Below are 23,404 nucleotides of genomic sequence, written 5' to 3'. Positions count from 1 at the left end.
TCCCCTCCCCTCCCCCGCCCTCCTCCCCTCCGGTCCTGTCTCCAGCGGGAGCGCGAGACGCTGGTCAGGCTCCGCGGCGCAGCTCGAAAATGAATAATCGCCCGCAATTGACTTAAATTCCACCGAAGCCGGCGCCGCGGCCGCCCGCCGACCGGGACCTGCTCGCTGTGTTTTTTGCTTTCTCCATTCTTCCTTTAGGAAAAAAAAAAAAAAAAAAAAGCAAAACAAAACCAGCCAGCCAGCCAGCCAGCCAACCAAGACTCCGGTTTGTTGATCGCCTTTTTTTTTTTTTTTTCACCGTTTGCGGGATTTGCAAACCGAGTTACATGCATGTCCAGTGGGGGTAGGTTTAATTTTGACGATGGAGGGTCCTACTGTGGAGGCTGGGAGGACGGCAAGGCGCACGGCCATGGCGTCTGCACCGGCCCCAAGGGCCAAGGCGAATACACCGGCTCGTGGAGCCACGGCTTCGAGGTACTGGGCGTCTACACCTGGCCCAGCGGCAACACGTACCAAGGCACTTGGGCGCAGGGCAAGCGCCACGGCATCGGCCTGGAGAGCAAGGGGAAGTGGGTGTACAAGGGCGAGTGGACGCACGGATTTAAGGGGCGCTACGGGGTGCGGGAGTGCACGGGCAACGGGGCCAAGTACGAAGGGACCTGGAGCAACGGGCTGCAGGACGGCTACGGCACCGAGACCTACTCCGATGGAGGTAGGTGCGCCGGGCGCGCGGGGGCTGGCGGAGGAGGGACCTTCTTCTCTTGCCTCTTCTGTTTATCTCTGGGGAAGTCCAGCTTTTCCCTCCAGAGGGCCGTGGGCACCTGGGGCATTTCCTGGGGCTCCCTGGAGACCACAGCGGCCTTGGCTACAGGTTGCCCCACTGCCTGGCGGGGGACAGTGCCCCTGTGCTAGCTGAAGGGTGTTGGGGGCTTTGCAGGAGCAGTGCCAGGCCCGGGAGCCGCGGAGATGAGCAGAGTGTCAGTGCATCGTCCAAGAGCAGGCCGGAAAGGCCAGACTGGGCCCGCGGCCTCCTCCGGTACCCAGCAAGGGCGCAGGGGGGCTGAGAGAGGGCCCCCTCCCCTTGTTGGCAAAGCTCCCTGGGTGTCGGCCTCCTGGAGTCAGGCCCCAGCTCTGCTGCTTGTTTTCCTGCGGTGCCGACGGGCCTCCCTTGGTCCTGATCAACCCAAGCCAATGGAAAGAGAGTGGCTGGGAGAGCTAGAGGCGGGGGCTGCGAACCCAAACCATCACAACAAGGCAATAAACTTCTAGGTGGTTGGACGCGGGCTAGTACTGCCGGAGCAGGCTGCTGAGGGGAGGAGGGAGGGAGGCCCATCTGTTTCGCGCGAGCCCAGGAAGCTCGCCTTCCAGTGGCTGAATCATTTTCACCATTAGTTTAGGGATGCTCTGAGCCTTCATTCTAAGATGCCACCACATTCCCGGCTGGAAACCAGAGTGCTGCCCGCCTGCCCACCCGCCGCCGCGGCTGTAAGATGGTTTCTGTGCAGGGAGCCCTGGCCAGCTTTGCGGCTGTGCCCCCCTCCCCCCGTCCCAGACAGTCCGGTGTCCACTCCTCGGGGCATCTGAGAGGCCTGGAGCACTTACTGTTTCTGGAAGCCAGACCCCGAACAAGCCTGCTGCTCTCCAGAGGCTCCCTCCCCCACCTAGGAGCTCATCCCCAGAAGTGGCTCCATGCCTCCCCGGTAATGTTTCAGGCATGCATGCCTGGGAAAGGAGTGGGGCCCAGCGGGGACTTGGGTGCTTCGGCACAGAAATCACGAGCGTACGTGTGGTCTCCTGCTCGCTGCCTCCAAGTTAAACACCTGCTCCCCGGCCACATACATCCACAAGTGACGGAGGGCTGGAGAGTAATTATTATTTTGGCTTGTACAGCCGAGAGGCAGGGTTCGTTATTCCCCCGAGGGGAGGAGGCGTGGGGGGCGGTTACTTATATAACGCTCTTGCCTGTCGAAGCCGTGGCGCCCCGTCCCAGGCGGCCTCTTCTGTGCTGTTGTTGTTTTCCCGGAGTGGGTTGGAGAGCTTCCCTGACCCTGGGGCGCTGGGGCAGGCTGAGCAGACGGCCCTCCCTGGGTTCTAGGCCGCGCGCGCTAACGCGCAGGCACGGCGAGGCCCAGGCGCAGATGTGGGTGGCTGAGGTGGGCGGCTGAGCAGCTTGGCGCTCCCAGCTAGGCAACCCGGGGACCGTCGTCACCCAGGGGCTCTGGTCTGGCCGTTAGGCAGATCCGTCCCTCCAGAGGTGCTCCCAGCTGTGCCTGGAGACTGGAGCCTGGGAGGAGAAGAGCCCCGGTCCCTCTGGAGCTCAGCAGAGTGTCTGAGAGTGAGGTCCAGCACCCCAGTCGGCCCACCTTCCTCAGCAATCTTCAGTGGCCCACAGAATTCCATGCTCCGTTCCACAGGCATCTACGGAGTGCCTACTCTGAGCAGGTGCTCGGGGCTCTGGGAAAACAGCAGACAGAAAGCTGTGCCCTCACGGAACTTCCATTTCAGAGGGAAGGGTGGTAATTGCGCTGCGAAGGCTGGGAGGGGAGGGTCTGATTCTGTGGCTGGGCGTGAGTGTAGGCGCAGATGCGTCGCTGTGAGGAGTGCTGCTGTCTGTCGTTGGGTGGGCATCCTTGGGTGTCTACCCGCCGCCGTTCACCCGGCTACGCCGTGTCCACTCCCTAAAGCACTTCCGTCTGCACCGTCTTGCTCGAGTCTCACACGTTGGAGGGGCAAGGGTCATATCCATCACAGACAGAGCCAGGGAGGCCCCGGAGCCCCCCGAGACAGGATAGAGCCCCCAGCCTTTGGTGGCAGAGTCGAGGGTTTGAACCCCTGATCTGTCCAGGGTGGGGCCCTCTTTCCTCACGTCACACCACCTGTATGCCAGCTGAGGCAGGCACACAGATGCAGGGCGCCAGGCCGACTGCTGCCTTTTGGTTGGCAACAGGGCATGATGGAAAGTCGAATTGACCTTTCTGGCCTGGAATAATCAGGCCCAGACATCTGGGGCCACTTTTCTGGAACATGGTCCCCTCTCCTCATTAGGAAGGAGGTGGCTGTTAAGAATGTTTGCCCTCAAGCAGTGCGTGGGGTGAGCAGAGCCATCATGGGGTGTCGTAATCTGCCAGAACAGAACGGTGGGTCTCCACGCCTGATCCCAAGTCACCTGGTGGGCGGGGGTGGGCCGTGTTTCGGGAGGGCAGGTAGAGCCCTAGTGAGTTCACGGTCCTGACTGCAATCCTACTTTCCCTTTGCGCAAGGAGTGGGAAAATTGGGCAGGCATCAGCAAAGCTCCCGAACTTCAGCCCAGCTCCCAGTGCTGACTTGGGGAAGTGGTGATTTTCATGAATAATGCACCAACGGCGAATGTAGTCTGCATTTAGCTGGAATTGGTGTGGAATCCATTTCAGCTGGGGACACTTCTGCCAACTCCCCCTCCTCCAGGTTCCTCCTCCCCCAGGCGCAAGGCACGCATTGCTCACTAAAGTGAGCTGAGCGGCCTTCACTGCCTGTCAGGTGACCCCACATTGACGGTGAGGGCTGGGGGCCTAGGGTGGCAAGAGCACATGCCGTGGGGTTGACATCCACTGGGCTTGAATCCCAGGTGTTGCCTTTGCTCTGCTCTGTGACCTTGGGCAAGTTACTTAACTTCTCTGAGCTTCTGTTTCTGAAGCTGTACAGAGGGCTGATAATAACTGTAAAGTAGGTGGAGATTAATTGAGGCGGTGTACACGTCAATGCCAGGAATAGAGTAAGCATTCGTTATTATTTAACACTGTTTTATGATTACAGTTCATATGTGATGAATGTCACTTACAATGAGCATTATTAGAACCAATAGCCAGACATGATGATGATGATAATGGAAATGATAATAAATGGCCGTGTTCACCACTTACCGCGTGCCGAGCATGTGGCTAGTGTATGTATAATTACAGCACTCAATTCCTGTTCCTCTCTGGGCTTGGTTTTCTCCATCCTCCCATTTCCCACACTGGGAAGCTGAGATTCAGAGGAGCCAGCTGAGTTGGCTGATGAACGCAGGGCGGCACCAGGATTCACGCTCGGGGCAGCGATTCCAGGTCCCGTGCTTCTGTGTGGAACACCTCTCTCCAAACTCCCTGGTGCAGAACTACCTCCTTGTTCCTCCCTCTTCCTCCATACCCGTTCTTCTCCTCTGGGTGCAGCAAGGGAGTTGTAGGCAGATGCACATGGGCAGACACCACACCCAGGCCCTCTTCTCCGCTCGCTGGACCCCTGCTTTGCTGTACAGGTAAATATTTCCTGCCAGGTGCCGTGCACACAGGATCCCTCGGACCCAAAGTTACCCCCCCACACACAAATAAAACCCTCCCACAGCCCGAAAGATATGAGTCATTGCACACACCCGGCCGCTCCCCCTCAGTTACAGATTCCGTTCACCGGCCCAGATCCCTCAGCCCACACGAATCACACACGCCCACAGTCAAAATTCAGATTCCCCGGTGCCTGCGCGCACACACAGTACACCTGTCACCCAGAGATGGTTTCCACCCTGTCTTCCAAAACACAGCCATGTGCACCCTCCAGCTTTGTTCGATTGCCAGGTACTCCAGATCCCTCCCAGCTCCAGCTCCTGAGAAGCAGCTCTCCCTGTAAAGGGAGGGTGCCAGCCACAGAGCAGGGCTCCAATACAGAAGGCTTGCGGCTTTGTTTCCACTTTAAATACACGTTTAGGCAGTTAAGGCCCCCTTCAAGGGGGAAAAACCCTCATCCAAACAAAGTCAGTGACCACTGGTCGTGTTTTTGGTGCTTGGCCAGGAGTATGTGAAAAGTAAACTGTTTTGTTTTTTTTTTAATCCAAATGCTCAATTTAGGAGGAAGCAAGTCCATGGACATGGGTGTTACGCCAATAGGAACTCATTTCAGAAGCAAAAGGCAGTTGGAGATAAAAGCATCTCCTCAGAGAGCCTTTCAGCCCCTTTGGGGAGGGAAAAGTCTCCATGAGGTGAAAGGAGAGGGGAAAGCAAATAACTAGTTCTTTGTTGCCAATAATAGCTGAGAAAGGAGTGTAGCTGAAAACTGCCCCCATCCAGCACAGCCCTGGAGCGATCTAACGAGCTTTATATTAGGAACCCTAACTGGGCTGGTGAGGAAGTAAGGATCAGCACCCTCCGAAAATAGCCATCCACCGGCTGGCTAGTGAGTAGCCCTAGCTGACGCTAACAGTTCACGCAGCAAACCCGAGGGAAGGGGGCCGTGGGCCCATCTTTTCTGAGGATGCCATGGAGAGAGGACGCCCCTGGGGGAAAATGGTGATGGTGGCAGTAGGGGAGGGCCAGGAACGTGTGCCCTTTTTCTTCAAGACTTTTTCTTCCTCATCTTCTGCCAGGCCTCCACAGCTCTAAAGACAGCTAGCTATCAACCATGAGCTGATAATTCTATATAAAACATTCCTTGGGTCCTTAAATGTCAGCAAGATATTAGATTTGTGAGCCCTGGAAGAGAGGGTGATGTTTGTTTGAATTTCCTGCAGTGGTCCATCCCTTCTTGGATTAGCCACTCCCCAATCTGTAGTTTCCTGGCTTGTGAAAGGTCACGTGGTCGATGAAGGTGGCACTGCAAGGGGTCCTGGCCTCGCCCAACCGGCTCTGTGGACTGGAGGAAGGGCCCGGCTCTCCCATCAGTCAGGAGAGGAGCTGTCCATTCAGCACCTTGGAGAGCGCCCCCGCCAACTGCCTGGGCTGCCAGGGAGCCCGCCTTGCTCTAATTCCTCCGGGCATCGCTTCCAGCCACACCGCGTCTACCGGCCAGTGACCGCCTGGCCCTGACCCCTCCACACTCGGCCACCAGGAGTTTTCCTGCTCCCGCTCTGTCAGTGTGTGGGTTCTGTGCTCCATGAAACACCACTACTGGGGGTGTTTGTTTTTCACCCCAATCCTATCAGTCTTTTCTGAAAAAGTTGAGTGCCTTCTAGATGTCTCCTGGTGAACCAAGAGAGCAGTTCCCAGCTAGGGGAGGCAGCTTTGGGGTGGTGTCGTTTAGTAGGACTCATGGAAATAAAACCTGAGGTTTATTTCTGCCTTGGGTTGTGTGTGCTCAGTTCCTGTGGCTGTACAGGGGTTATAAGTGCACACCAGGGACTTCCCTGGCGGTCCAGTGGTTAAGACATCGTGCTTCCACTGCAGGGGGCATGGGTTCGACCCCTGGTCAGAGAACTAAGATCCCACATGCCACGCAGTGTGGCCAAAAAAAAAAGGCACACCAAAGACAGCAAAAGGAACGATTTTGTCTGTAGCAGCCAATGAAGGACTGTTTTGCTTCTGTTCTCTTTAAATGGGCATCAGCGGATTAGTCATCTACACTAACCCTGCCCAATCTGTATGCGGCTATTTGAATTTGAATTTAAACTAATTACAATGAAATGAAATTTAGAGACTCGGTGCTTCCGTCACACTAAGCCACATTGCAAGTGCTCAAGTGCCACCCGTGACTCGTGACCACCACACTGGACAGTGCGGAGACAGAACATTTCTGTCATCACACAAAGTCCTGTTGGACTGCGCTGGTGTGGAGTGTAAGAGTCATGCAGGAAGGGCTGTGTGTCTGTGCCGGTCACTGTTGAATGTCCAGTCACTAAAGTAGTGCCAGCATCCAGTGGTCACTCAATAAATACTTGTGGAATGAATCAACTGTGCAAATGCAGTAATGTTTGGTGATTTCATCCACTGTCATCATTTCACACATCCATGTTGTTGCAAGAACTTAGAACTGGATGTAGACAGTTAAAGGGGAATTTTAAAGCTCTTTAAAGCATTGCTATTATAATTCTCTGGTCGGTTTTGTTTTGTTACCAGCTCTGTCGTTGCTTATAGAGACTGCCAGTGTGTTACGTGCATAAGGTGGATGGTGTTGAATATAGTGCATAAGAGAGATAATGTCCTAATGCTGCGAGGCATTCATGGCCAGAAGACATGTTGGGAGCACTGTCTAATGAGCAGCTTTCGTTGTAAAGTACTAGGAAAGACAAGCAGAAAAATTAAGTACCCTTTCATCTGCACACTTTCTAATGATCCCTTTTCCTCAGCTTGATTCATTCATTCATTGAGAAGCATTTACTAGTTCCTACAGTGTTCAAGCCATAAAGACCGAAAAGCTCGGGTCCACTTTTGATGAATCCACCTGGCAATCTTTGCTGAGCCTGACTCTGCGTCTTAGTTCATTAGGGCTGCTGTAACGGAATACCACGGACGGGGCAGGGGTTGGGGGGTTTTAAACAACAACATTCATTTCTCACAGTTCTGGAGGCTGAGAAGTCCCAGATCAAGGCACTGGCAGATTTGGTGTTTGGTGAGGACCTTCTGGGTTGCAGACTGCCACCTTCTCTGTGTCCTTACCTGAGGGGAGGGACAAAGGAGCTCTGTGGGGTCTCTTTCATAAGGGCACTAATCCCATCATAAGGGCTCCACCCTCGTGACCTAATCACCTCCCAAAGCCTGTACCTCCTAACTCCGTCACTTTGGGGGTTAGGGTTTCAACGTATGGTTTGGTGGGGGGAGGACACAAAATGCAGTCTAGGGGCTTCCCTGGTGGCACAGTGGTTGAGAGTCCGCCTGCCGATGCAGGGGACACGGGTTTGTGCCCCGGTCCGGGAAGATCCCACATGCCGCGGAGTGGCTGGGCCCGTGAGCCATGGCCGCTGAGCCTGCGCATCCGGAGCCTGTGCTCCACAATGGGAGAGGCCACAACAGTGAGAGGCCTGCATACCGCAAAAAAAAAAAAAAAAAAAAAAAAAGAAATGCAGTCTATAGCACTACGTATACAGTACATAGTTTGCAGAAATGTAGGCTGTTGGAAAAAAATAAGCAAATAAAAAATAAAACACAAGGGCTTCCCTGGTGGCGCAGTGGTTGAGAGTCCGCCTGCCGATGCAGGGGACATGGGTTCGTGCCCCGGTCAGGGAAGATCCCACATGCTGCGGAGCAGCTGGGCCCGTGAGCCATGGCCGCTGAGCCTGCGCGTCCAGAGCCTGTGCTCCGCAACGGGAGAGGCCACAACAGTGAGAGGCCCGCGTACCGCAAAAAAATAAAAAATAAAATAAAACACAAGAAACAGGAGGACATGACTTTTACCAAGAAGAATACGTAGCCTGTACGCAAAACTAAACGATGTAAAATAATTACGGGTTTCTTATGCCAGACTTTGGGCATCCCAAATGGAAGTACGACAGGTGAGAGTTCTGAGAAGGGGAGGGAGAGACGTGTGTGTCCTTGAGTGAGCAGCAAAGACGTCCCTGGAGGGGCCCCTGAGCTGTGTCTGAATGACGGTGGGCAGTGTGGCCGTTACCCCGGGACTGAAGTTGCTGACTTTGAAGGAGGCTTGTTCTCGGCCTCGGTTTTCTCATCTCTGCAATGGAGTCATAACAGTTTTTTCCATTTCCATCTCCCACCTTCGCAGGAGTGTCAGAGGTGTTGACTGGGATGCAGGGAGAGCTCCCTGGTGCTTTTGGAGACCTGAACAAATCAAGGGTCAGTCTCCACTGCTGGTGCTGTCCTGCCACTGTCTGTTACTCAGGCCAGTGCGTCCCACAGGTGTGCGTGTGTGAGAGTCGCCTGGGAGGTGTGCTAAAACAGATTGCCAGCCCCCTGCTGAATTTCTGGGTCTGAGGTGTCGCCCAAGAATTTACATTTCTTACAAGTTTCAGTTGATGCTGATGCTGCTGGTCCGAGGACCCCACCTTTAGAACCACAGTGCTGGGCTGTGCCTCTTAACCCTGGCTGCACAGTAGGACCACCAAGGATGGTTATCCCTGGAGACTGTTAGAAATGCAGAATCTCAGGCACCCCGCACACCTGCAGGGTTAGAATCCACATGCTTGCAAGATGCCCGGGTGGTTCTCATGCGGGCGGCTCCATTTTAGCACACTTGTCCCGATCTTGGCTGCTCACGGAGTCATCTTGGGTGCTTTGGAAAATGCTAGTGCTTGGGCCCCACCCAGAGATGCTGACAAGGTGGTCTGGGTGTGGCCTGAGTGTTGAGATTCTTTTTCAGAGTGTCCAGGTGATTCTGACATGTGTCTCAGGTTGACGGCCTCTTGTCCAGAGCAGCCTCAGCCACATGTCGGAATCACTGGGACGGTTTCAGGGAGGGAGTCGTCTGGGTTCCACCCAGCACTGCTCCAGCCAGGATTTCGGACAGTGGCATCTGGCTTGGGTATGTGATAAAAGTAGGCAGGGCTGAGAGTCGCTGCTCTGGACAGAGTTTTTGAAAACTCTGGGCCAAGTGGCTCATGAAAACGAAAGAGACTGTAGCGTTCCCAAGCACCACATGTAAGTGCTGTTACATTTCTGCTCTGTCAGCAGTGGCTTCCTCCTCTGTGTCTGTGTCTCCCCTTTGTTTCTTTTTTTAATATCTATTTGGTTGCACTAGGTCTTAGTTGGGGCAGGCAGGCTCCTTAGTTGCAGCTCTCCAGCTCCCTAGTTGCGGCACGTGGGCTCCTCAGTTGTGGCATGCGAACTCCTAGTTGTGGCATGCATGTGGGATCTAGTTTCCTGACCAGGAATCAAACCCGGGCCCCCTGCATTGGAAGCACGGAGTCTTATCCACTGCGCCACCAGGGAAGTCCCTCCCCTTTGTTTCTTGTAAGGATGCCTCTCATTGGATTTCGGGCCAAGCCAAAATCCAGCGTGATCTCATCTCAAGAACTTTAAGTTCATTGAATCTGCAGAGATCCTTTTTCTAAATAAAGGCACATTCCCAGGTACCAGGGTTTAGGACATGGACATATCTTTTGAGGGACACTCTTCAACCCACTACAGTGCCCTACAGGCTTCAGTTTGAACATGCTCCGAGGTGCATACATGTCAACTAGAATCCTAAAGCCAGGAGATTCCTTTGGAAGAAGAATAATCACTGTTTTTAACATCCACTTTGTCCCAAGTACTGTTCTGTGGTGCACTTACCATAGATGTTACTTCTTTTAGTCCTTAAATCAGTGCTTTGGGGTAAAGCATGTGCTGCCATTTAAGGGATGATGAGAAAGTGAAGCGTGGAGGGTTCCGTGGCTTGACGAGATCACATAGCCAGGGGCAGTGGGCCTCGGCTGGCCCAGAGCCGCCCGTGGCACCTAGTGATGGCATTTCCCAATGGAGCAATCACTTCAGCGTCCACCCCCGACCCCACCCCATACCTTACTGTTGAGGAAGCTGAGGCCCAGAGGAGCCCAAGGTCTAACAGTGAAGCAGGGAAAGGGAAAGACGATACAGTCTTCTGAACCTGAGCCTTTGCTGGGCCTTTGCCCAGCCATGCATAAACTTGTGGGGTCTCCCAGACCCCTCTGAGAGCGTTTGGAAGCTGTGATCCTCTCCCAGGTGGCAGGCAAGTCCCTGTACTCATGCGATGTTTTGTGGGCACGTCTCGGGGCCGAAGACACCCTGAGACTTCTCCATGGACCCCGGATAAGAACCCTTCCGTCCTCCACAGATGTCCAAACGTGCCGAGATCCCGCAGCCAGTGGGAAGTGGGAGGAGGGCCTGCGGAGTCCTATAGGCCTGAGTCCAAGGCGAAGGCCAGGGGCGGGCAGTGGGCCTCTCCCTGTCCCTCCTCTCCTGTGAGGGTGCTCCGTAGCTTCCTCTGGAGGACTCCTGGGTCCGCCCGTGCAGCCAACGTCTGGCGCTCTGACCTTCCTCCCGTCCCGCTCCCCCCAGCTCACTGCTGTCACTCTCAGGCCTGGCGAGTGTCTGGCCTTGCGCTGGGAGCTGCGCAGGCTTCTTTCGTGTGGTCTCCCTGTGAGAGAAGCATGACTCCCCCGTTTTACAGGTGGGGAGCTGAGGCTCAGGCAGGCAGTGGAGACGGGAAATGCTGAAACAGGGCTGACCTTGCAGTCTCTGGGCTGATCGCCTAACCCCGGCCACCTGGACAGGCTCCCAGGGGAGAGCTCAGGGGCCTGCAGTGGGGCCATCTGACGCAGGCAGTCCCGGGGACCACGCCTTGAGAAGCACCTGTCCCTCCCACCCCGCGAGCCAGCCTCTGCATCAGGGCTGAGGACGGCAGATGGGAGGAGAGGAGGCATCTCCAGGTGGGGGTGGGTGGCAGCCACACTGTGGGGAGGTCAGTGGGGGAGGGTTTCAGGAACCAAGGGTGGCCAGGGGAACCCCCTCCAGGAGTACCAGGCGGGACCTTACCTGGTAGGCCGGTGTCACAAACCCGGGCAGGCTTTGTTGGAGGCTGGTTGTAGGAGCCAAGGCAAGGGGCTGCGGGCCGTGCAGCCAACCTGTGTGCATAACCTTTTCACAGCCCCACCCCTGGCCATTGGGTTGCTTACTGCTCAGTTCAGAGACGTAGCTGCAGTGGTTGAAGTCCACTTTGGTGAGGACGGTGTGGGGTCTGTGGCTTTGCCAGGCGTGGCGCCCCTCTGCTGTCCCCTCTGGGCCCTCCGTGTGCACACACGCCTCTGCGCTGGCTCCCGTGGCCTCCACGCTCCAGAGGGCAGAGGCCCGTCTGTCAGGTTCCTGACTGTGGCTCCCGGTACGGCCGCAGCGCCTGCAGCAGGGGGAAGCTCGGGGGACCATGGTTGGACGATGAATGAATGACACACCAGCAGAGAGCTGAGGATGGGAAGGGGCAGTCGTGTGGAGAGTGGGAGAACAAGCAAGTGGGGAGAACAACACGTGCAAAGGCCCAGAGGCAGAGGCGTGGGCTGCAGCAGAGTGAGGGCAGAGGGGAAGGGGTCTGAGCACAGCTTCCGGGCCACGGGAAGGATGTTAGGTTTTGTCCAGAGGCCAGGGAAGGGCTCTGAAAGGTTTAAGCGGGACAGCAATGCGATCTGATGTTGGTCCTTTTGTAATTAAACGTTTTGTTTCCAGATAATTGTAGATTCACGTCCAGTTGTAAGAATAATACAGGGACATCCCCGAGTCCTCCACCGTGTCCACCCCAAGGGTAACATCTTGCAAAACTCTAGTGTAGTATTATGGCCCAAATGCCGACATTGATACAGTCCGATACAGAATACCCCATCACTGCGGGGACCCCCGGTCCTCCTTTTATGGCCACACCCACTCCCCCTCACCCCTGTGTCTCCTCAGCCTCCGGCAACCACTGATGTGCTCTCCATTTCTCATTTCAAGAGTGTTCTACAAATGTTGCCTTCTGGGAGCAGCCTTTGCCGCGCGCCGTGCTTCCCTGGAGCCCATCCAGGCCCTGGTCCCCATCGACAGTCGCTTCCTTTTACGGCTCACCGTGCTCCGCAGCGTGGATGGAGCACTGCCCCGTCGCTGTCCAGGGGCGTCTGGGGTAGTTCTCGCGTGGGGCTGTTGGGAATACCCGCCGCTGCTAACTTTGACGTAGAGGCTTTGTGTGAACCTGAGTCTTCATTTCTCTGGGATAAATGCCCAGGAGTACGTTTGCTGGGCCGTGTGGCAGTTGTACGGTTGTGTTTGGATAATCACTCTGGCTGCCGGGTGGGGAAGGAAAGGGAGGCCAGAGAGGAAGCTGGGGGCCCCTGGCAGGTGGTGCAGGTGTCCAGGGAGGAAGGGATGATGGCCTGGGTCCAGGTGGGGACAGTGGACTGGGGAGAACCAGAACCCTGAGAGTTCAGAGGTGAGCAGAGCAGGCGGGCAGCGTCCGGGACGGTCAGCACCCAGGCAACGGGGACAGAGGGGCCCCTGGGGGAGGGGTGGGTGTGGAGCCAGGTGAGGATGGCGAGGCTGCGGTGGAGGTTGTGAGTCTGGATCTCAATGGGGCATCAGACTCTGGGAGGTGGTAGCAAAAGGCAGGAGAGAGGTTGTCCCTGGAGGGGCCCCAGGACTCAGAATCGGCTGAGGAGGAGGAGGGCAGGGAAGGGAGGAGGGTGGAGACAGGCCCAGGGGGTGGGGGTGGGTCAGCAGGAGCAGAGAAGGGATGGGAACCCAGCCCTCACTTGTCCCAGCCACGTGGCCACCATTTTCGTCCGTTAGGACATCTGATTGCCCCACACCCCGTGAGGCCAGGCCCACACAGTTACTGTGCCCATTTTACAGACAAGGAAACCAAGGCCAGGGGATAGAGCGACTTGCCAAAGTCATGTGGGAGATTTGGGTTCTGGAAGCCGCAGAATCACACAGGGCTGAGTTCAGACCCCAGATCCTTGGTTACGAGCCTGCGTGGGGTGTCCTGAATGTTGTCTGCGAGCCCAGGCAGAGATTTCTGAGCTGGCGCCTGGTATGCACAGATGCTCCATAAATAAGCTAGTATTACTGTTGTAAACCATTTACAGACACCGGTGGTGGATGATAGTCCCGGTTCTATGCTTCCCGTTTTCCCCACCTTTCCTTATTACAGCCTAGAGGTGGTATCAAGCCTGCACCCTGAGAGAAGACAAATGGTATTGTTTTACTGAGCATAATTTACATAAAATCCATCCTTTTAAAGTGTACGATTCACTGCTTTTAGAAGTTCGCAAGTTTGTGCAGCTATCACCACAACCTAATTTTAGAACTTTTTTTTGTCACCCACGAGAAACCTCGTTTTGCATTAAACAGTCACTCCCCATTGCCCGCCCCCCCACACCGCCCTTGACAACCCCTAATTTGCTCTCTGTCTCTGGATTTGTCTGTTCTGGACACGTCAAACAGATGAGATCCTACACTCCGTGGTCTTCTGTGTCTGGCTTCTTTTACTCAATGTCTTCAAGGTTCATCCACGTCCCATGTGTCAGAACTTCATTCGTTTTTTTGTGTGTGTGTGTGTGTGGTACTCTGGCCTCTCACTGCTGTGGCCCCTCCCGTTGTGGAGCACAGGCTCCGGACGCGCAGGCTCAGCGGCCATGGCTCACGGGCCCAGCCGCTCCGCGGCATGTGGGATCCTCCCGGACCGGGGCACGAACCCGTGTCCCCTGCATCGGCAGGCGGACTCTAAACCACTGCGCCACCAGGGAAGCCCCCTTCATTCGTTTTTAAGACTGAATAACATTCCACTGTATGGATAGACCTCTGTTTGTTTATCCATCCGTTCATTGCTGGACATTTGGGGTGGTTCCACCTTTTGACTCTCGTGAATGGTGCTGCTGTGAACATTTGTGAACGCAGTTTTGTGTGGAAATATGTTTTCCGTTCTCTTGGGTAAATACCCACGAGTGGAATTGCCAGGTCATATTGTGACCCTTGTGTTTCACCTTTTGAGGAGCTGCGACCTCTCTTCCAGAGCAGCTGCACCGATTTACATTCCCATCAACATGGTTTGAGGGCTCCGGTTTCGCCACATCCTCTCCACACCTGTTATTATCTGCCTTTTTGATTATAGCCATCCTGGTGGGTGTGAAGTAGTATCTCACTGTTGGTTTCAATTTGCGTTTCCCTAATAACCAATGATATTGAGCATCTTTTCCTGCGCTTCTTGGCCATTTGTGTGCTTTTGGAGAAATGTCTGTTCAGGTCCTTGCCCACTTCAAGATTGTGTTATTTGTCCTCTTACTGTTGAGTCCTTTTTTTTTTTTTTTTTTTTTGCGGTATGCGGGTCTCTCACTGTTGTGGCCTCTCCCGTTGCGGAGCACAGGCTCCGGACGCGCAGGCTCAGCGGCCATGGCTCACGGGCCCAGCCGCTCCACGGCATGTGGGATCCTCCCGGACCGGGGCATGAACCCGGGTCCCCTGCATCGGCAGGAGGACTCTCAACCACTGCGCCACCAGGGGAGCCCTTACTGCTGAGTTCTGAAGCTTTTTTATGTATTGTAGATAACCACGGTGACTTAAACTGCAGCGCGACTCCTAGCCCCCAGGGTGCCCGTTGGCATGCTGCCCCCCCATTGGATGGTGGATTCCTTGAAATAAATCGTGGGTGCCTTTCTCTTGCCCCCAGAGTACCTAGCACGGTGCCAGGCACACAGCAGGGGCTCAGTCAATGTTGGGACCTCAGCCCACCAGCTAAGCGGCCAGGTGGTCCTGTCCAGTTCTCAACGAGGTGGCTTTCTCTTTTTTTTTTTTTTTTTTTTTGCGGTACGCGGGCCTCTCACTGTTGTGGCCTCTCCCGTTGCGGAGCACAGGCTCCGGATGCGCAGGCTCAGCGGCCATGGCTCATGGGCCCAGCCGCTTCGCAGCATGTGGGATCTTCCTGGACCAGGGCACGAACCCGTGTCCCCTGCATCGGCAGGCGGACTCTCAACCACTGCGCCACCAGGGAAGCCCACGAGGTGGCTTTGATGCGCTGCATTTAGGGTCTGTTTTACCAGCAGCGAGAGAACAGCAGTGGTATCTGCAGGGAAGCTGGGACCCACACAGGTATTTATTGAGCATGGACTGTGCCGGGCAATGAGCTGGCCCCAGGGAGAGCAGGGAACCAAGAGCCCCAGGGCGGTGTGTGCATTTGCACAGGCTGGGGACCGTGTCAGTGAATCCTTTATATTTAACACTGATGGGATGGAGGAAGCTGGGCCCAGGCTAACAGGGGCGCTGGCGGGTGTCTGGGGCATCCGGGAAAGCCTTCTAGGGGAGCGACTTTCCCGCAGAGACCCGAGGATGGCAGGAGTGAGGCAGGTGTCCGAGGCGCACCAGCAGGAGCATTTTTAAACATCCAGAGGCAGAGGGAACAGGGCCGCCCCGGAAGCACGGGGGCACCAGCATGGCTGAGGTCAGAGCACGAGGGGCCATGTCTGGGGACTAGACCTCCCGGGCCGTGGGGGCCACGGCCTGACCCTTTGGGTCTGCACAGAACCAACCTGATTGTCAGGAGAAACAAGAGCCAGGAGGTAACCCACCAGGGACCGAGGTCCCAGGCAACAGCTGGGCCGGAGTCTCCCTGGGCCCTGGTGTGCCACGCTGCCCGGACGGCGGCTGTGTCCACGGTGCAGGGCTCAATGTGGAAGAAATTAATCGTGGGTCCCCGAGAGAATGCGGCAGAAATATAGCAGAAGTCAGGGTTTTCTCGGGGCTGGATGCAGGCTGCCATGTTGACAGTGACCGTGAATTGACAGGCGCAGAGTGTCCTGCTAGCTCGAGGCCAGGCAGGAGGAGGAGAGGACAGGAGTGTTAGTGGAGAGACGGAGAGGGGGGAAGGGGACAGGGGACAGAGACAGAGGAGGGAGAGACGGAGACAGGGACGGGGAGAGGCAGGGCTGGGGAGGAGGAGACAGAGTTGGGGGTGGGGTATGGGGGGCTGTCAGGGGCACACGTGTGTTATTTCTCACTCCGCCCCTGGTTTCTAAGCCCAGAGCCCAGCCCCTTCCACACACCTTCCCATAAAGTCCCAGCAGCAGCCCCTGAGGATGGCTGTCCTCTAGCCCAGAGCAGCCCAAACCCACCCAGAGCAGGGCCACCCTGGCTGTTGCTGTGCCCCAGGCAGGAACCCCTGCCTCAGCGGGCAGCCCTGTGCCCCCGCCTCGGGACACTGAGGGGCGCTAAGTAGAACTGGGTCCCCAGGGCACGGGGGTCTCGAGGTGATGCCCAGCAGTGCTGCCCAACCCCCCGGCAGCCCAGGGCTTGATCCCACTTGAGCAGCTACTCTGTTTGGCCCAAAGTCCTGAGGTGAAAATGCGGGTCTGCCTCAACTGCCCATGGAGCAGGACCCCCAGCTTGGGGACAGCTCTCCATCTGCTCGGAGATGCCCCCTGCGTCATCCTGCAGGAGGGGCCCAGGCCCAAGCCCACTGCCCAGCAAGCCGCGGGAGGGTTGTCAGGGCTGATTTTGAACCGGAGCCAGTCAGGCTGCAGGGTCAGCCCGGGGGCTTCTGAGTCCCCTCAGCACCCCTCCCCCTCGGGAAGGCAGACCCCTGCCTCCAAGCCTCCCTGCCCACCCACAGTGGCCAGCAGGGAGGAGTTCCTGTGGAAACGCCCAGAACTCCCTCAGGGCGTAGAGGCCAGCCTGCCCTGGGAGTGGGCTTTGGGCGGGCCGTTTGGGGAGGGTCTGAGGAAGGGGGTTCACCCTGGAGTGGGTGCTGTCGGAAAGGGGGACAGTCCTCTGATGGGGGTCTGACTCATCTCCGGAGGGGGGCGAGGATGGAGCTGAGATGGTGAAGGGTGCTTTGGCCTCCTTGAGGGTTTGTTACTGTGTGGGTGGCCGGGTGACCTGTGTCACTCCGTGGTGGTCAGAGCAGCCTCGTCTGAGGTCCTGTTGACGCCCAACGGAAGGACAGCATAGCCTGGCTGGCCGGGAGCCAGGCCAGTGCCCAGGTGTCCGGGGGCCTTTGGGGGGAGGGATGGGAACCCCTCAGGTCTTCACACCATCGGACCGCCTCTCCCAGCCACCTTCTGCCCTCAGAGCCGCTGTTCTGGCTGCTGTGCCTCAAGGACCCTGGGCGATGGCTGAGGGAAGTTTCCAGAAAACCCACCCTCAGGGGCCTGTCTGCCAGGGGCACAGGCCCTCCTGCCTGTGTGGCCGGGGACCGTGCAGGGCCTAGAAGGAGCGTGGGCCCTGGGCGGGAGCGACGGAGGTGCGGTCTGGCCAGGTTCCCTGAGGCACGGGGTGCTGGGGCCTGAAGGAGCCGGGTGAGGGCTTGCTGGGGGCACCCAGAGAGAGTCAGGGTCCCCACCCTCTCTCAGAGCGCGCCTGGAGATGCCCAACCCAGCTGCAGCCCCGGGGCTGACCAGGAGTCGGGGTGGGACTGGGGGACACGGTTTGGCCAGAGGCCTGCCCCGCCCCAGGCCCCCTGAACGTTGAGTCCTCCCGGGCGGTGGAGGGCTCCTCCCTCTGCGCTCAGGGTCCCTTCTCAGAACCGCTCTCTCCAGAGATGTCTGTGGAGCCCGCGATGTCCCTCCTTACTCTAGGGCAGCGGGGTGTGGGGCCAGCTGTCCCCCCCACTGGGCCCAGCACAGCTTGGAGCTGTGTCCGTGGGGGCCGCAGGGGCAGCGTGGGGCCCTGGCATGGTGTGTCCTGGGCCCGGTCCACCCCTTGGCTGGCCGCTCTGGCATCCATCAGGGTGGGCGTGAGCTTCATCCTCAGCTCTGGGGCCGGCAGGCCTGGGTGTAACGCTGTCCCAGGGCGTTTGCAGCCACCCTCACTGGACGTGCTGTTTCCATGGGTGACAGGGTCACGGGTTTGGCGAATGCCACCATGGTTTGCTGCCTGCCTCAGTCGCAGGTGGAGGCTGGTGAATATAAGGATGTACTTTCTTCCCTCACAATCCCCACGTCTGTCCTACCCCTCGGAGTCTGCAGACCCCAGGTTGGGGGGCCCCTGCACCGGCCCCGCCCCTTGGGAGCAAATGTCATGTCTGAAATCAGAGTCTCCTCTTCCGTGTCCTGGGTGGAGTCCTGATGGGAGCCTTCTCCACCCCATGGGCCACCGGGGCCTGTGGGTGGACTTGGGGGGTGCCCTGTGCAAGTCCAGGGCACAGCTTGGAAGCACTCCCCAGATGTGCAGTGCCCCCTGGGCTGCAGAGCAGTCTTTCTGGGAAGTGCTCATCCATGGGTTCCCCATGGAGCCCAGTAATCAGGGGGATTGTTTCTGGCCTTCGCAGGAAGTGGAGGTATCCCCACTGGGGTGGTCAGGGTAGCTGTGATGTCTGTCAGGAGGGGGAAGAGACCCCCAGACCCCCCCCAGGGCAAAGGAAGGGTGGACCCGCCTCACCCCCAGGCCCACTCAGACTGCAGGGTCTCCACTAACCCGAGGCTCTATTTTTAATAGTTTGAGGTACAGTTCACACACCATACAATTCACCCATTCAAAGCATGCAATTCCATGATTTCTAGTATATTCACAGAGCTGTGCAGCGTCACCAGCCAGCTTTAGAACATTTTCATCACCTCAGAAAGAAGCCCCGCCACCCCCCTCCCCCTCCCCCAGCCCCCGGCAACCACGAATCTGGTTTCTGTCGTAACGGATCTGTCCATCGTGGACATTTGTATAGATGGAATCCTGCACTGTCTGGCTTCTTTCACTCCCTGTAATGTTTTCAAGGTTCATCCATGTCGTAGCTTGACTGCGTGCCGTGTGAACATTAAGACAATAATATCCCAGCCTACGGATGGGCCGTATTGGGTTTATCCATCATCCATTGATGGACCTTTGGGTTGTTTCCCCCTTTCGGCTGTGGTGAGCAATACTGCTGTGAACATTCGTGTACAGGTTTGTGTATGGACGTGTGTTTTCATTTCGTTCTTTTCATTTTGGGGTATAAACCGAGGAGTGGGATTGCTGGGTCAGGCGGGACCTCTAGGTTTGTTTGTTTTTGTTTTTTTTTTTAAAGGGCTTCAAATGCTTGGCTTTTTATTTATTTATTTATTTTTGGCTGTGTTGGGTCTTCATTTCTGTGCGAGGGCTTCCCCTAGTTGCGGCAAGCGGGGGCCGCTCTTCATCGCGGTGCGCGGGCCTCTCAGTATCGCGGCCTCTTGTTGTGGAGCACAGGCTCCAGACGCGCAGGCTCAGCGGCCACGGCTCACAGGCCTAGTTGCTCCGCGGTATGTGGGATCCTCCCAGACCGGGGCTCGAACCCCCGTCCCCTGCATTGGCAGGCAGATTCTCAACCACTGCGCCACCAGGGAAGCCCCCTCTAGGTTTAATTGAGGAACTGCTGGACTGTCTTCCAGAATGTCTGCACCATTTTACATTTCCATTCAGCTTCTCTTTAAAGAATCTCCTGGAAGTTGAGATGTCCTTACAGGCCCTCTACCCCTCACCCAACCTGGGGATTTATTCCTGGACGCGGTGGAGTCTATGTTTGGAGAAACTCCTAACTTCTCAAGCACACCGGCTGTGCAGGGCACAGGACCTGCTCGGTTTCGCCCCCTGCAGGTGGCCCTGCCCACGTTCCTGCCCCTCCCCACCAAGCCCTACTCTAGTTTCCTTCATGGTGGGGTTCACCCAGTGTCTCTCTGCCCCCCTACATCTCAGGTCCAGGAGGTTCTTTGCTCTCTGTACCCTCAGCCCCTGGCACTCGGAAGGTACCTGGTAGATAAACAGTCACTTGGAGTAGCGGGGTGTCCCCACGCCGCGGGAAACGGGCACTCGGGGGAGGTGGGAGGGACCCTGAGGAGGTTTTCAGAGCGGGAGTGACCAGCGATCCTGCTCTCTGCGCTTCAGGGCTTCGGAAAAAGAGACGGTGCAGGACCAGCTGCTCCCCAAGCACGCTGTCATTCTTCTCAGAGAGGGTGGACTGGGAGGGGAAGACGTCCGTGAGGAGATGGCAGAGACCTGAGGATGGATCAGGCACCTGGGAGGGAGCTCCATGGGGATGCATCAGGCACCTCGGCGGCCTCCGTGGAGCTATAACACGCACCTGGGCGGCCTCCGTGGCGCTATAACACACACCTGGGCAGCCTCCTCGGGGATAAAAGAGCTCACAAGCTGCTTCCGGTGCTGGTACCCGGTCGGTTAGGAGCTGCAGCCCAGCACGTTAGGAGCTATTTTATCCCCATTTTAGAGGCGTGGAAGCTGCAGGTAAGTAATTTGCCTGGCCTCACGGCTTAGTGGTGGAGCTAGACTTGAACCCAGGGTCCAGCGGGTGTCCTGCCCACCCCCGTTGCTCCCTCTGCCTGTCCCCCTGCAGCAGGAGCCCCACACGGGCCTCAGCCATCCCTTCCCCGCCCCCGTGGGTCCTGCGCTCCAGGAACTGAGGCCTGTGGGGGGGCCTCACTGGGGCCCAGGTGGGCCGGTGGTGTGGACCCCCTGCATGCGGTTGTGGGTGTTAGTGTTTTCCTACGATAACGGCTCATAGCTCATGTCACATCTCAGAGGGCTCGGTGACCCACCTGAGCCCAAATCCTCCATCTTTTTTTTTTTTTTTTTTTTGCGGTACGCGGGCCTCTCACTGTTGTGGCCTCTCCTGTTGCGGAGCACAGGCTCCAGACGCGCAGGCTCAGTGGCCATGGCTCACGGGCCGAGCCGCTCCGCGGCATGTGGGATCTTCCCGGACCGGAGCACGAACCCGTGTCCCCTGCATCGGCAGGTGGACTCTCAACCACTGCGCCACCAGGGAAGCCCCCAAATCCTCCATCTTAACCTGGATGCTCGGCCTGCGGCCTGGGCTGCCTTCCTGGCATGTTTGGTGTGTGTGTATAGAACGCCTGCCCTGGGAAGAGCTGGCGGGGCTCCCCGGAGAGTGTGAGACAGAGGCTGCTGCCTGGGGTGAAGCTGGGAGCTTGACCATCGGGCAGCTTTTCAGCAACAAGATCGTTGGTCCTCAAAAAATGTAACATAAAAAAGAAAACGATTGCTGGTCCTGAAATAAGAATCACCTGTGAGCTTTTAAAACCCTCTGCTGCTCAGGCCTCACCTCTGACCCACTGAATCGGTGTCTCTGGGTGGACTGGGTGTCAGTTACTAGTTTTCAAGGTCCTGCAGGTGGTTCTAACAGGACAACCTGGGTTCTTGATCTCGAGTGGCATCTGAGTCACCTGGAGGGCGTTACAGCCCCGGTGGTCCGCCCACCCCCAGAGTTTCTGCTTCAGTGGGCCCGGGGGAGCCCGAGAATCTGCATCTCATCAAGGTCCCAGGTGATGCTGATGCTGCTGGAGAGCTGCAGCACAGAGCAGCCGTGGCCACCCGTGTCCATTGCGGCCCCCCAGGTCCTCCGCCTGCCTGGTCATGGGCTAGACCATTGCGGCTTCTGATGTGACATACTTAACGCAGCGCCTGCCGCGTGCCCTGCACCATCCTGAGGTGCTTTGCAAGTGTGCATCCTCTTACTCTCCACGAGCATCCCACGGGGTGGATATTGTCACTGTCTCTCTTCACTGCGGGGGACATGGAGACCCAGCAAAGTTAGGTGACTTGGGCCAGCTCTGAAGGCAGTGCAGTGCCGGTCTGACCCCAGTTCCTGGCTCTTCATCCCACGCTATGCTCCTCTTCTGTGGCTCCGAGAGAGAAGTAACTTTGACCCCCATTTTGCAGATAGGGAAGTAGAGGCTCGAGTGAGGTCACCTGTCCAGGATCCGAGCTCAGACCTGCCTGACTTCCGGCCACTCTGGGCAAGGACCCTCTCCCGTGAGGGGGCTCCCTCGAACCTTCCTCCCATCCCTGCCCTACACCCCCCGCTGCCCCACCTCACAGTTATGTCCATGAACCCCCGACCTGTGAGAGGCCAGCCCTGTGGGCCTCGGGCAGCTGAGCCTCAGCGCCCGCTGGGTGACCAGAGAGGGAGCATGGGTCCGGGAAGGGTGCTCCCCGGATGGCGGGATTGGGAACCCTGCGTTCTATTCCTGTCTCCCCTGTTCAGGCCCAGAGGGAGGGGCATGAAGGGTGAACAAGGGTGGTCCCTGCTCACTGAGGCCCGACGGGATATGGGGCTGGAACTTGGAAGCTGGAGTCAGGGATGCCCAGGTCTCCAGAGCCTGCACCTTGAAACTGTTCACACCAGAGAGAAGACACTGCTTGACATCAGTGGGGTCCGAAGCAGCAGCCGGCCTCCTCTGAGCAAAACCCAGGGTTCTCCTGACGCCCAGGGCCAGCTCCTGAGTGTTGGGTGCAGAGCTGCGTCCTGAAGGGACCCTCCTTCAGGATGAGTCATCCTGCCATTCTGAGTGAGGACCCCCAGGCCAGCGGGACCTGGTGTGGTTGGAACTGCAGGCTGCGTTCTTGGATGCTGACCCCTCTGTTTTTTGGTGGGCAGTGGAGAGGGATAGTCCCAAACGTGGGCCTGAGAATCTGGCACACATGGTGGGGGTCTTAGCTGAGCCGCTTCCGTCAGGACTTTGGGCAAGTGACTTAACCTCATCACGCCTCAGTTTTTTTCTGTCTGTAAAATGGGTACAGTGTCTCCCTCATAGGCTCTCTGTGGGAACTGACTGGCTTGGACCTGCTGTGAGCACTTGGCAGGGGGGAGAGGAGCCTCTGCACTCCCCGGGAGGTCAGGGCGACAGGCGAGCAGAGGGGGTCTCCTCAGGGAGTGCAGCTCGGAACCAGGCTCCCAGGGGAGAGGACGCTGACTTGGGGTCTACAGACCAGCCACTTCTCCGACTCATCTTTGATGTGCACGCATCACCCGACGGTGCCAGGTGTGGGCCTGTCCTCTAATGGGGACCAGCGGGCATTGGGGCTGGCCCCCACATCCCCGTGGCTCCTTCCAGTTCTGGGGACAGCTGAGTGGGGAGGTTCAGATCTTCACCCCTTCCTGCTGTGTGGCCTTGGACAAGTCACCTTACCTCTCTGAGCCCCCTGTTGTGATGACAGCTCCTGGCCCTCCGTGGATGGTGAGAACTCAGCAGATGTCAGCCGATGGTGTCCCTGGGCACCGTGGCTGTGGTTTCTGACTGGGCTGCCCTGGAAGGTTTTCCGGGTGCCTGCAACTGAGAAGGCAGCCAGTGTGGGGAAATTCTCAAGGTAAACTTAACAGGGTTCATTCTTCGGAAGTTAGGTCCATCTCTTTTTTTTTTTTTTTTTTTTTTTCTGATGTGGAAAGACCTTCCCTTTATTCATAATCACCAAAACTTAAGCAACACAGATGCTCTTGAGTAGGAGTGGATGACACAGTATGGTTCAGGTCCACAGGAGACGCGGAGGCCTTAAGTGCATACTACAAA

At 57.1% G+C, this 23,404-nt stretch overlaps 1 protein-coding gene across 1 annotated transcript in view; it reads left to right on the top strand.

The window, feature by feature from the left end:
* Positions 1-330: 330 nt before the first annotated feature.
* Positions 331-23,404, top strand: part of JPH3 (junctophilin 3) — a gene marked incomplete at its 5' end in the record, with an annotated part of 82,233 nt that continues 59,159 nt past the window's right edge. The window contains one exon of the mRNA XM_079723639.1: positions 331-712. Within this exon, the coding sequence (XP_079579765.1) occupies positions 331-712 (382 nt within the window). The remainder of the gene's footprint in view (positions 713-23,404) is intronic.

This window comes from Hyperoodon ampullatus (genome assembly GCF_949752795.1).
Source record: "Hyperoodon ampullatus genome assembly, chromosome: 18".
Taxonomy (NCBI): Eukaryota; Metazoa; Chordata; class Mammalia; order Artiodactyla; family Ziphiidae; genus Hyperoodon; species Hyperoodon ampullatus.
This window is presented reverse-complemented; position numbering and strand designations above follow the sequence as displayed.